The 14,119-nt window shown below is 33.9% G+C and overlaps 1 protein-coding gene across 1 annotated transcript; it reads right to left on the bottom strand.

The window, feature by feature from the left end:
* Positions 260–6,417, bottom strand: LOC18613415. The gene is made up of 7 exons (XM_018129703.1): positions 5,633–6,417; positions 3,400–3,530; positions 3,113–3,230; positions 2,361–2,477; positions 2,094–2,209; positions 1,786–1,940; positions 260–1,115 (listed from the first exon to the last, which is right to left on the bottom strand). The coding sequence occupies exons 1-7, from the start codon at positions 6,159–6,161 to the stop codon at positions 617–619; spliced, it is 1,665 nt and encodes a 554-aa protein (XP_017985192.1). The 5' UTR covers positions 6,162–6,417; the 3' UTR covers positions 260–616.

The raw sequence follows: 14,119 nt of genomic DNA, 5'->3' as shown, positions 1-14,119 counted from the left end.
TTCCACACTTGCAGATGCTACTTTAGATAAACGAAGACTTTTTAAATCTAAGAAATGGAATTTTCAAACGGACTATGAGGTAAGAAAGAAGAGATATATCAGTTCCTCAGATAAATAACATCATTTTGCCCATTGTGAAATATTAAGAATGGATTATGATCAACTTTTTAAGCAATAGCAATTAAGATTCAATTTAACATTCATGGGCATTCACCTATCCTGGTCAAGTAAGAAAGTCGTGGAAAAGATTCAAAATAAATAACCACAAACTAATACTACTATCTGTCTGTATAAGGAGATTAATATAAATAATGTAATAGCTTAATACAAAATTCGGCCCTCCAGTAGTGCTAATTCACACTCCAACTTAAAAGCTCAACTGCCTTTAAAGCCCTACCATGACATTCAACAAGTGTGGTGACAATTGCTAGAACCTAATCTTGCTGAGGAAAAGAAATAAAAAAGAGTGAAAATGGAGGGAAAAAACAAACAAACTCTTTAGCACTTGAGCTGCATTTGTACAGTATGTAAATGCTCTTTCAGAGCAAGATGTGCGCATGAACAATGCCTTTGACAATTCATATCAATTTGCCCCCAGGGCTGCCACATGCTTAGCTTATGCCGATTTCCCTTCAATAGTGATGCCTGGTTCAGAAGTAGACTCTGCCGCATTTGGTTCAACAGGAGAAGGTAATGCAAGCATTCTTCCTTTTTGGGCACGGGGTGGAAGGTGCTTAGTAGGCTTTCTTGATCCACCCATAGTCCAGGGCAAGAAGACCCCTGTACCGCCACGAGGAAGTTTTCTGGGGCTCACTACCATTGGGCGCACAGGAGCTAGCATAACAACAGGTCCACGGAGGACTCCCCATTTTGGCATCATATCCAGTGCCTCATAGTCATAGCCATTAGGAGCTCCATTTGACATTGCATATGGACCTGGGACACCTGGTTCCCACAGAGTCATGGCACCAGGCTGGGGGCTAGCTGGTGGCGACTGACCTTGGTTGGTATCAGGCCGAACTCGGAAGAACGTAATGCTGACCCTATTTCTCGGAGATGGGCACATGACATGTCTTGCCATGTCAGCACTGTTTCCCCTCATAACTAAAAGAGACCTGCAGAATAGCAGTAACATTTTACATACCTGCTTGTCAAGTAAGACTTAGTATCATAAAGCACACATGGTACATTTGAAGAAGGGAGACAACCCAAAATGAAGGATAACATTAGGAGAGGTGATTCCTCTGTGTTTGAAACAAGATTCCTGCTCAGTGTACTGCATTGACGTGATAAATTCTGACACAACGTAAAAGGAGGAAGAGAGAAGAAAATATAAAGGAGAAAAGTAGAGAAAATAGTGCCATGTGCTAAGAAGATTTTTTGCTTTCAGCTTCCTACTCTAACACATGATTATCTAGGATTTTGTTGCAATTAAAACATCTTGGCAGTGTCAGAGAGTAACATATAAATTAGAAGCTGCCCCCGTGTTAGTTTTCAAGGTATGATGCTAGCCAACAATATAATCAGAAAGGAAAGCCGCTCTTATGCAAACTCTTAACATTATAAACAAACTAAAATTATAGATGTCACTCCATCACCAAAAGCTTGCCTCTCGTGCTATTAATAGATGCATTGAACTATGATGGAAAACTTGCAAATATTTCCGATTCTGATACTAAGCTGCTTCATCAGTAACTTCTTTTGTCATAGTTTACTATGGTTCCCCTTTTAGCTAACTTCCAAAAGTACAAACCAAATTCAAATAACTCTGAACAGTGAACATACCCTTCTTTCAACGAAAGCTGTAGTGGCCCCCTGTAGTTCCCTTCACTATCACTCACAAGAGTGCGCCCAAAAGCCATTGTTGATTCAGAGAGAGAAAGAGTAGAGATGGGTTGCTCCAAATGTGGTGGTTTAAGAAAAGGCTGTGAATATTCACCCTGCATTAAAGTAATATAATTGCATCACTTCTATCCTTACTCCCTTCAAATATAGTTCAACACCAAAAGCAAGATGGCACATGGACATGGTGGCCTTTCTACTCTAACAAAGAACAGAGAAGATGGGCATGACAGTGCAGCAAAGAAGTATACCTCATCAAAGAAGTTAATGATGCAACCATTTGGTTTCTTATATTCAGGTATAAGTTGCCACTGGACAAGGTGTTCTATGACACCTTGCAGAAGAGCTGGAATTGGTTCTATATTGACTGCAAAACATATAAAGAAAGAAAAAAAAAAGGGCCAATTAGAAAGTTGTTTAGTGACTGTAGTCATAATTGATCACTCTTAATGATCAAGAACAAATTAAGAAACTAGAGAAACCAAACTGTATCAGTAATTCATAGTGGTAGGTCGTACTTGTTTGCTTGTTACTCATGGGCTCCTCTATAATGTGTCCAAATATTGGAACACCAAGCTGAATCAGCTCTCGCTTGTTTCCTTTAATTTGTTTGTTGAATAAAATAAAAGTCTCACCTGTAGTCATCCACTAACAAGTTCAGAAACAGAGACATTGGCCAACAAATTGCAGTCCTTATCTTTTCCTAAAACGAAGACAATGTTTACTAAAAACTCTTGAATATCACTCGAAAGACAAGCAATTGCAGATTAATGAAACAAACAGTCCACACTACAAATCCTTTGCAATGAAATGGAAAACTGTTAATCAGAAGAGAGATAAAAAAAAGTTCAAATGAAACGTTAAATGAGAAAAAGAAAAAGCTATTAAACATTTGTCTCTACCAATTAAGAGCTTTGTGAAATCTACATTTACAACACATAAGGCGACCCCAAGGGTTGAGGTATGTGCTTCACAGGAACCTCCTCCATCAAAAGTCTAAACCCCTAATTATCAACTTACAGCCAAATAATTTGCCTCTCTAGGTGCTTGACTTAAAGTTCTCTTGGAAGTTGGTCTATTGATCTTAGAAGTGATTAACATCAAACACCCTATATAACTTGTGAATATTATTTAAATTGATCAAGCAGGAAACATGAATGACTATACCTGTTAAAACAAAGCTATAACAGAAGAGATAACTATTTCAAATCTTCATCTTAATATTCTAAAACAGGCCTCAATTCGGCAAGGCTTTAAAGTGGGATGGCACCTGACAATTCCCCATTCTGGCCAGCAGCTCGAAGTTCACTCACAAAGTCACCCAGCTTAGCCAGCTCTGAATCAGTGAACACATCCTCATACAATTTCAATCCTTTCACAACATTCACCTGCATCATAGTTATCAGTAAATAAGTAAAAAAAAAAACAAACTACCAGAATCCATCTTTTCTTCATTTTTCTTTACTGAAATAGCATACAGTATAGGATATCAGTTCTCTCTAATTCCAAATTCTTCACTAGAACAAGGCCTACTAAATTGTGAAAGACAGAACTCACCATGTGACCTTTCACATGCTCCTTGGCTGAAAAACCTTTGGTCAACTTGATCTGAGAAGGGCGTGCATCACATTCTTCATGGTTAGAACAAATGTCAACGTTCTCCTCAACATGCTGAACTTCCTGAGATCCTGCATCGCCAGAACAAGTGAAATCATTAACCAAGATACAAATTAACTGTAGAATAAAAGGAATGATATGGGCATATAACGTTAATTAATTTTCGGCATTTGTCACATTGTAGACTAAATAACATAAGACAAAAAGGCCAAATTTTCAGACAAAGTAGCCTTGGAGAGTAAAAGATGACCACATTTTCCCCCCACTTCAATTTGTTGTCTGACTAGTAAAATAAGCCACCATTCTGTAAAATTCAATGTGTAAATTATTAATCCATTGATAGTGCACTTAATTATACAACAAATTTGGCAGTCAATCATATTACCTTAATTGTTAAAAAGCATTATATTTGTAAGGCAAGTAAAGTTGATTAATTGACAAGCAAAACTAGCTCCTGGTCTGTTATTTTAAGGGTGGAACTGAGCTTTTATCTCCATATATTCTATGGACCTTAATGTAGGTTATTTAATTATCATATTCATTATGTTACCTTATTAAACATACACATTCCTTATTAGAAACACTATTTTGGAAGCTCAGCCCTCAGCCAGCGCCTTCCCCGTCATGGCTGGAAAAGGCTGTGCAATTTTTACACACAGCTGTGAGCTGTACCAATACTGCTCACTTTTGTCCCTATACTTTATAAGCTACCGTGTAAGGACAGAAGCTGCACGTTGTCCCAATGTCGGATAGCACAACTGGCTATCCAAACACTCCCCCAGCTTTCCTGTCGTGGAATTCAATCATCATTGGATCGCTCGCTCGCCCGCCCGCCCGCCCGCCCAAGGACAACGGAGTTGAACGGGCAAAGCAATCCAGTCAAACGAGTCGACGCAGCTCGAGTCAAAACATTTCGGGGTTAGGAAATTGGGATTGGCTATCTGCCTAATGGCTTCCTCCAACCAAAAATGTCAAAAAGCCACAACAACCCCCAGCAACAACAAGCTCCACGTGAAATCAACAAAAGGCAGCTGTGACGTCAACATTAAAATCAGACGGCTGTGATCAGAAGCGGCCTACCATTAAAATCATTGCACGCATCCCGAGGCGGCGTACCCGGTGTCAACGTATTGAGATCGCTCCACTGCCCAAACTAACTGTAACAGTGAGGGCAGCGAAACCCTTTCTCTCTCTCTCTCTCGGAGCTTTCACCTCGAAATCCTCAAACCCCCACTTAACCTCGGGAACATACCTACCACATCACTCCAGCTCTAAAAACAAAACAAAAAAAAAAAGAGAATTGAAAGAACACTTTTTAGAGAAAGAAAATGATCTCGTGAAAAGTATGACATGTCTTCTTTCCTTTTTTTTTTTTCTCAAGCAAACAGCGTAAGAAAATTAAGCCGATGAAAGACTGGTAAAACCAACATCATCATAATCTAACCCCACGTTGAATGAATTGAAAGTCAGAGAAATTTAAGAAAAGGCATTGGAAACATTGAATATTCGATCCCGTGGAGAAATATATGATTTTGTTTGGTTCCTCAGAAACTGGAGGAAAATGATTAAATCTTTTAACTCTTTTTTTATATGCATATAAAAAAGGCATAACATAATGCGCTCGCTTTATTCCAAGCTAAGCTTTCACTTTCTGGCTTTACCAAACACAGTGCAATCTGAGATTCAACGCCTTATGCCTTACGCCTCTCTGCTTTCCGCGCAGCCAGAGAACAAAGAAACAAAAAAAAAAAAAGAAGGCGATCTTTCTCCTTGTCCTTTGGTTTTTTTTTTTTTTTTGATCGATCAAGAAATAAAGGAAGTTCGAAGAATTCAATAACGGAACGGAAAAAGATTGAAAACAACTGATCGCCATGGCATTTATGAAAGAAAACTGAGCCAAGCTCAGAGTTTTTTTTAAGGACTGTGACTGTGATAAGAATCCCGGTTACTCGGCCCGATCTTGCGTCACGAATTCCAAAAAGAAACACCAAATAAGTCCCCCCAAGAAAAAAAATAGAAAAAGGAAAGCTTTACCTAACGATCAAACTTGGCATTTGAGAGAAAAAAGAAAAAAAAAATCAAACAGAGAAACAACACGTAACAATATGCAAGTAAAATAGAATCAAACTTTATGATCGGAATCACTTTACTTTTCTTTTAATTATGAAGTTACCTGAATCAGTGATATCACTGTCAGGGGAATCTTCTTCTTCTTCACCACCAACTTCCCCATTTCCTTCATTTTCCATGACTTTCTCGGCAACTTTCTCTTTCTCATCATCCAAACAATCGCCTTCGCCTCCGCCGCCACCTTTCACTTCCTCCTTGTGATCTCCATCTTCTCCTCCCTCTTCGGTCTTCTTGGCAGCCACCTTTTTTAGCTCCGCTGCCACATCAGCAATGGAGTGGTACTTCTGCATCTGCAACACCGGGATCCAGTTCAGCCTCCTCCTGTGGATCGCCGAGAACACTGCTTCGTACTCCGATCCCCCCGCTCCTCCTCCATGAAGCTGCGCCAAGTGGGCGCATAGAGCGTCGATGATGGCATTGGCCGCCGCGAATTCCCCTCGGAACCAAGAAATGATCGAGTCCTTAGCAAAAACGTCAGCAACCGCCGGCACAGCTTGCATCATCGGTACCACGGTAGGCCCCACCGCATGAGCCCGTTCCCTCGGAGATGCTGGCCCCGCCGCCATTGGCATCTCACTTTCTACTAAATTCTACCCTTTCCTTTTAACTTTTTACTATTGACCAAATATGAGGAACCCGGAACTTTTTATTTTTCGGATGCTCCGAACTCCGAACTATTGGGTCTGGAGAGTTACCTGTCGGCCGATATTTCAGCTGTTTTGTTGAGAGAGAGAGAGAGAGAGGGAAGGCTTAAAGCGAAGTGGTGGGATGGGTTTTGTTTTGTTTTTGCTTTTTTTTTTTTTGGTGTTTCAGCGGGGGAGGGGTTTCCTGGCGATGGGAGGGGTTATATATTTGGAGTGGCATGTCCGTACGGGTGGGGACCAGCAAAAGAGGGTGACATGGCGATCTCCTAGAGAGGTGACGTGGCGTAACAAAATTTGAGGTGGCTAAACAAGGAAATGCAAAGCTTTAAAGTCCAAAAATTGAATTCGAGACCAGACCATGATCTACTGTGAAATTACCCTTCGGGGTTCGCTAGGTTCTACTTTTAGCCAACAAGGGAAATTTTAGTTGGAACACAAGAGTTTCTCACTCAAAAATTAATTTTGTTTCACTAGGTTAAAACTAAATTTAAAAAAAAATCATAAAATTTATTCAATTATTATTGAATTTAAAAAATTATTTAAATAAAATATTAAACTTTTTAAATTTGCTATAACTCTTATGAATATCATACAATGACAAAGTTAAAATTTTATATTTCAAAATAAATAAAAAATGAATTGATAGTGGACTCTAGTGACCGTGGGATATGGAAAATAATTTTACTTCAATAGGTTTTACTTTAAAGTTGAAAGTTATATCTCTAATGGTATAACTCTCATTATTAATATGAAAATATTTTTCATAAATAATATGACAACAAGTATTCTTAATATTTGTTAGCAAAACTTAATTCATACATACAAAAGTACATATATATACATACATGTATATATACATATAATCTACTGAATGAAATGTTCAAAAATTTTGATTTATAATTGTAGTATAAATCATTTTCAATAAATAATTTCATCAATGTTGTATTGGGAATTTTGATTAAATTCTTCAATAGATATGTTGAAAAATTCTATCAGTATATCAAATTCTGTATTTAATAATTCCCATACCCACCCACCTTCGAACAAGACAAAGAAAGCACCTAGCACATGCATATGGGACATTTCATGTTTGGCTGGTCAAGACTTGAGGAGGTAAAAAAGATGTATAAACTTAAATTTCTTTTAGTTGGAAATTCCTTGTATGGTAGGGTGCATGGAAGTAGACCTGGTAATTTTAGACACGACACGTTAATACGACACGAGAAGACACGGGTTAAACAAGTTTTGGGTTTACCCTTAACTTGTTTCTTGTCTAATCGTGTCTGACACGTTAAGACCCTAAAATTTTCATATCTTTACGTGTCAAACACGACAAATACGTTTAAAACATATTTAAATACGCTTACTTAATCGTGTTATCGTGTTTAAACGTGTATTCGTGTTTAAACATGTATACATGACATATTTATTAATCTATTAAACATTAATAGTTAAAAACTATTTTAACCTTATATAAATAATTTTTAATAATTATTTGATGTGTATTTTAACCTTATATATGATAATGAATTTTATATATGTTATTTATACTATATTTTTTTATATTTGATGTTATTATTATTAATTTTTTGTTATAATTATTTTTATAATTATAGATTTTAAATTTAAATAATAAAATTATATTTAATTATAAATATTTTTATTTAATCGTGTTAAACATGTTAATCGTGCTAAACGTGTTAATCGTGTTAATCGTATTATTAATCGTGTTAAACGTATTATTAATCGTGTCATGTCGTATATTGACACGTTTAATAAACGTGTTAATCGTGTCGTGTTATGTTACACATGTATTAAACGTATGCATGTACGTGTTTTAAATTTAAAACACGAATATTAAACGTGTCGTATTCGTATTTAGCCTTAACGTGTTTCGTATATAAATGTGTCTGATATGTTTAAGACACGAAAACACGAATTGTTAGGTTTACATGGAAGTTGAGTTGAGTTTCATTTTAATGAGATGAGATATCCCTTGCTTATGGTTTAAGAGACTTAATGAAATAAAAGAGGTGTAATGAAGATTGGTTAGCATTTCTTTAAATGTGAACCGTATGTTTTAGAGAGGCATTTATATGAAATTGGAGTGTTGAAAAATGATGGAGAAATAAGTGTAGGTGAATTCATTTCTAGAATAGAAATGCTAATTAAATAAAAGCACATGTTGTGCTAATTTGTTATAAATATCAAGGATATCGAGGCAACAATGACTAGGGCATGCTTGAGGTCCCCTCCCCCTGTAGGGCAGGTGAGATTGCCTCATTCATCACTTCCATATTCTTATCATAGTGAATCAAGTTTTGCAGTTTATATATGTAGTTCATGTTTTGAACTAAAAAGTAAACACTACTACAATATGAATAAGACATTCATCCTTGGAGATTAAAATAAATGTTAATCCAGCAATTTACTCTGCTTTGTCCTTTTTAATAATACACTATTGTACTTTTCTCATGGCAAGGGAAGAAAATGCATCGTCCACTTTGACAAATATATTCTAATTTTGTCAAAATATAGGAAGGTTTCAGTAACCAACAAAATTTAAGACGATCAGTAATCAAACAGATCTTTGAAGAACTCACATTCGAATTTCATAAGATAATATCCCTTGGGGCAACTTAAATTTGACTATTTTTTAAGATAGCATTTAATTTAAAATCAATTAACAATTGATGGGTAATCCTTGTAATATATTTATGTGCCCAAAATAATCTCAATTTAATCATTTTAATTTTACTTTTTTTCACTTATAAAGATAATAAATTTAGTACGTGGCATGAACTTATCATCTAGGGATTGATAAGTCTAAGCACAATGGACCTATCTTGTGACATAAACTTCACGTGTAAGGATGATAGATCCATTGTGCGACAAACACTTGGCACTTGACATATCAAACATATGTTAGAGAGGTTAATGAACATTGGCATCACTTTCTCTAACACCATATTAAATTTAAATGATCATTTAACTTAAAATCAATTGACAATAAGAATAGTTGTTTTTATTATATTTAATACTCAAGATACCCTCAATTTAATTAATATGAGATTTTTTTTTTAATTTTGATTTTAATCTTATGTGTAAGAACAATGGATCTATGATGTGAACAAACAGTGAACTTATCATTTCGTATGAACTTAACGTGTAAAAATTATTAACCGATTGTATGAAATGCACTTTATACGTAAAGATACCAAACCTTTTTTTAAAGGAGCCGATGAACAATGCAGAGCCTACTTCGATACTATATTAAATTTAAAATAGATATTCATCAATCTAAAACTCATTAGCAATAAGTGAAAAGGTGTTTTATTATATTTATGTGTTTAAGATATCGTAATGTAACTAATATGAGATTTACTTTTTATCAATATTTTGATATTGAGGATAATTAAACATATGATAGCATACATAAGTCAATTTTCCTATAAGTATTATCATAACAATTACTTATTTCTTGTAACATTGTTGTCATTATTTTTAGAACATAAGAAACTTATCTAAATTTTTATAATTTAAGAGTTGAAATTGGATCCCATATTAAACTTAAATTTAATTTAAGCTCTTGTAGCCAATTTCTCTCCAGCTTTCTTCGTGATTTTTCCTCTCTTTTTTTTTTAAGGTAAAGTCTCTTATTCTCTCAACCTTTTCAATCTTTTATATTCCTCCATGTTGCTTGATCTCCTATATCTTTACATCTATTCTTGAAGCTAAAAAAAAAAATGAGAAATTAATTTTAAAGATCTCACGAAACTCCTCCTAGTTCTTTGATTGATTTACTTAACCTAATCTGAGAAATGTAAATTAATACACAAACTTATATATCCAATCTATTTACTTACTTTGTTTTTCTTATCTTACAAATTAATACACAAACTTATTTTTTTAATATGAATCATTTATCCAATTATATTATGAGATTAGCTTATTTTAAAAATACTTTATAAAAATTACTGTATAACATATACAAAACAATAGAATAGAACCCCATCATAGTCCAAAGAATGGAGATGAAAAGTGGGTAGAAGTTTTGAATTTGATCATTCTATTATCTCAATTATGTTGTTTTAGTCCCATTACCTCAATTTTAATAAATTTAATTTTTATACTTTTATTAAAAATTGATTTAAAAACAGTTGATGACTTTTGCAGTTAAATTTAACAATATGAACCCTTTTGTTGATGACATTATATGTAAATTTAAATTTCTTTATCACGTGGCACATACTTAGTACAAAAATATTATTTTTAATAAAAATGTTAAAAAATGTTTTTAAAAATTTTAATTAAATAAAATATGATATTTTTTATATTGATATGTGTCTCGTAATTGAAAAACTAATTCATCCCAATATGTCGAATTATCTCCGAAATATCATATCTTTTAAAGTAAAAGCAAAATCCTAATATCATTATCAATTATCTTTAAATCAATTTTTAATAAAAATAGATGAACTGTATAAATTCATTAAAATTAAGATAATGAGACTACAATTATGGAATTGAGATAGTAAAAATATGATATAATGCTTTAAAAAGCTTCTCAATTATTTAAGAAAATTTAATATATTCTCATTCTTCAATTGCATTCAATTAATTTATTTAGGACTAAAAAAACTTTTATGATTAAGGTTAATCAATTGTCATTATTCAAAATACTAATTATCATTTTATACTCATTTGCTTTTGATGTGACGGTGATGTGAAAGTCATTTAGCTTGAACTAAAAAAACTTTTATGGTTAAAATTATCAATTGTCATTAGTTAAAATATTATTCGTTATTTTATATTTATTCGGTTTTGATGTGATGTTGATATGGAAATCATTGGGTTTTAATGTAACATAGACGTGAAAAAATAAAAATATTATAAAATCATGTCATCATACTATATCAACATTTCATATTATCATTATGTATAATAAAAATAACAAATCATATTTTAATTAAAAATAATTAATTATTTATTTAAAAATTTATTTGATTTAAAATAAAAATATTTAATTAAATCTCATAAAATGATAAAAATTTATTTTAAAATTTTTTAAATAATTCAAAAAAATTAAATATAATGCCCAAAATATCAAATTCAGTCTTTGGCTTAAACAAATTGTAATTAGACAATCAAATAGCTCGAGGAGGAGTGGGCATATTGGCGAAAGTAGAGGAAGCAACCAAACCAAGTAGGCAAAGGGCTACTAAATGACGTGGACGACACGCATGATGCCATATGTGTGGGTCCAAGTTCCATCATTCAAGTGAGGGTTCGTTTTGGGTGGTGGGGTCCATGGAGGAAGCCTCTATTGTTGGCATATACAGGGCGGAGGGCATGGTGTGGGGGACCCATAGGGAGCGAAGGCTTGGGGGGGGCCCGGGCAGGGTTGAGGGTTTGTTGCGTGATTCGTTGTGGCCGCCCATCCGCGTTGCGCAAATACGGACGATGCCCTTCCCACCATCACAAAATACAATCTTTACGACGGCTCCCCTAGCCGGCTTTTGCTTCTCTCTTCCTTCACTCGGCTTTGGCTCGTGGCTTTTCTCTTCTTTATCTTTCTTTTATACAACAAATTAAAAGGGTTTTTTTTTTTTTGTAGTTAATGGAATAGGGATTTCTTTAAAAAAAAAAAAAAAAAAAGAAGGTGTGCTGTCTTATTCCCTAATCTTGAGCAAAAGTTAAAGAAGTTTCCTCAATTGTTTCACGACTTTTTGTTGGATGGGATGGATTGTGCTAGGAGGAGAACATTAGTTAAGTTTTTCTTTTTTCAGTGATAATAAATATTACAATTTATATTCATGTAGATAAATTTGTTCTTTTTATTTGTTTATCTTATCTTAATTATTTTATTAATGCAATTGATAATTTTATTTTTGAATAATTCTTTCGCATCTTTCGAAGATATTTTCAAAAATTCATAAGCAACCATATGAACAAGTAATACCGTCTTTTTGTCAATAATAATTTATGTAAATGACTAATAACTTGAATGTAGAATAAGGAATGAGATTTCAAGTTTAGCTTGATTCCTTTTTTCAATCATGAAGTGGATTATTAAAACAATGGCATCTTGAACCTAAAATTGGAAAAAGACATTACACTCATCTTAAAGAAATAAAAAAGCATAACCTATCTCAATTAAATATAAAAATAGACGTATTATTTGGTACTCTAATAATTGATAATAAAGTTGGATATCACATTTCTAACTAAAGCTTTTCATGAACCCACAAATGCTTGAAGAATTTTAATTCTATTGAATGAGGAGCAAAATTAACAAGTAAAAATGTGGTTGTTTGTACAACTAAGCCAACCACTAATCTTTAAAATTGTTGTACACTCCATTCTTTTAAAGAATATCATCTTCATTGATGCTTTCAACTTTCTTTTTATTTTCAGAGCCTCCTAAGAGTCTCTCTACCCTTAAAAGTTCCATTATGTCAGTTTCTTTACTCTTTTGCAAGAATGAATAAAAGGATTGGCGTTAAAAAGATGAGAAAGCCCTCCCTCTGGCTATGGGAACTTCCTTCTTCATTAGCTCATCTGAACTTTTAAAAGTCTTTAGCTTTATTAGATTCTCATTTTTCACATGAAGAATAAAAATAAGTAAAAAGGATGTGGCTAAATGTGCAAGCAAGAGGCAAAGCCGAGCAGCTGACCCAAAAAAACTGGGGGCCCTACCCTACAAAGGGGCTGAAATGCAAATGCCCTTTTTAGCCTAAAGTCAAGAGTGATACATGAGAGGTCCATGTTCAAAGTCCTTTCAGAAAGGTGGGCTACTTGGATGGACACGATCCTCCTCCCTCTTCTCTATCAGTGTCACTGTAGAAAAGTCAATTCCCCCCATCTGCAGCATTTTCTTTTTCAATTTGTTTCCAAATACAACACTACAACTATATTAACATCAGTCTACATCATTTCTGCACACATATCTTTCTTCTTAAATACCATTATGTCGTTGACGATGAAAATCAAACGCTAGAGTATAGATATACAAGTTTTCAACTTATCTTGTCAAATGATTTACATACTGAATAAAGTTAACATAGACTTATTGGGATTTCGAGATGATGAAATCTTAACCACAATTTAATAAATTATAGTTATACATAAACGATTAATTGAGAACCTGTACTTACCAATTGGTCCTAGAGATAACATTCGAGATTGGGAAACGAAGATTCCAATTTCCAAAGACTTAGAAATATTATCTTGTAATTTTTTTTTTTTTTTTGTTGATAGGGATAGATGTCTTAGCCATATAGAATCCAACCAAGAAAGCTAAAACAGTTGTAAGTAACAAGAAATGTGATGAAGGACGGGGAATAATGTGAGGAAGGACCCGTTCCCCTTTCTCTCTCTCTCTCTCTCTCTCACATACTTTTGAAGTGCTTTGGGTTTTACTTTTTGGAACTGTGGAGGTTACACAACTCAGAAATTCATTGTGGACCATCCAAAATAAGCAACTGAGATTTCCTCCCTCCCACCATTATGGCAAGAGCAATATGAGATCAATTAAGGTGCCACATGGGTTTCACGCATTTTTCTAAAAAGAAAAAGACCAAAAAAGGAGGAACATATTCCTTTCCATGATTCAATTTTTCTTGTAAGATGTAGTTACAAAATTACTTAGTCATATGCTTTGAAAGACAAGTATAACTATAACTATATATATATATTTCATTTCATTTTGCACTTCTATAGATGGTTTTAGTATCTCAAACTAATTGTACTTGATTCCTTGGTAATTTTTAAGATTGAAAACTGAAAGCTCAGTTTCAGGTTGAAACTATTCCAGGATTGTTAACTTGAAAATGTACTTTCTTGTGAAACCATTTAATGAAAAAGGGGCTTTGGTTTTCTGCAAA

This window comes from Theobroma cacao, chromosome 1 (assembly GCF_000208745.1).
Source record: "Theobroma cacao cultivar B97-61/B2 chromosome 1, Criollo_cocoa_genome_V2, whole genome shotgun sequence".
In the NCBI taxonomy this organism is placed as follows: Eukaryota; Viridiplantae; Streptophyta; class Magnoliopsida; order Malvales; family Malvaceae; genus Theobroma; species Theobroma cacao.
The sequence above is the reverse complement of the archived record's forward strand: the minus strand, read 5'-3'. Positions and strand labels throughout refer to the sequence as shown.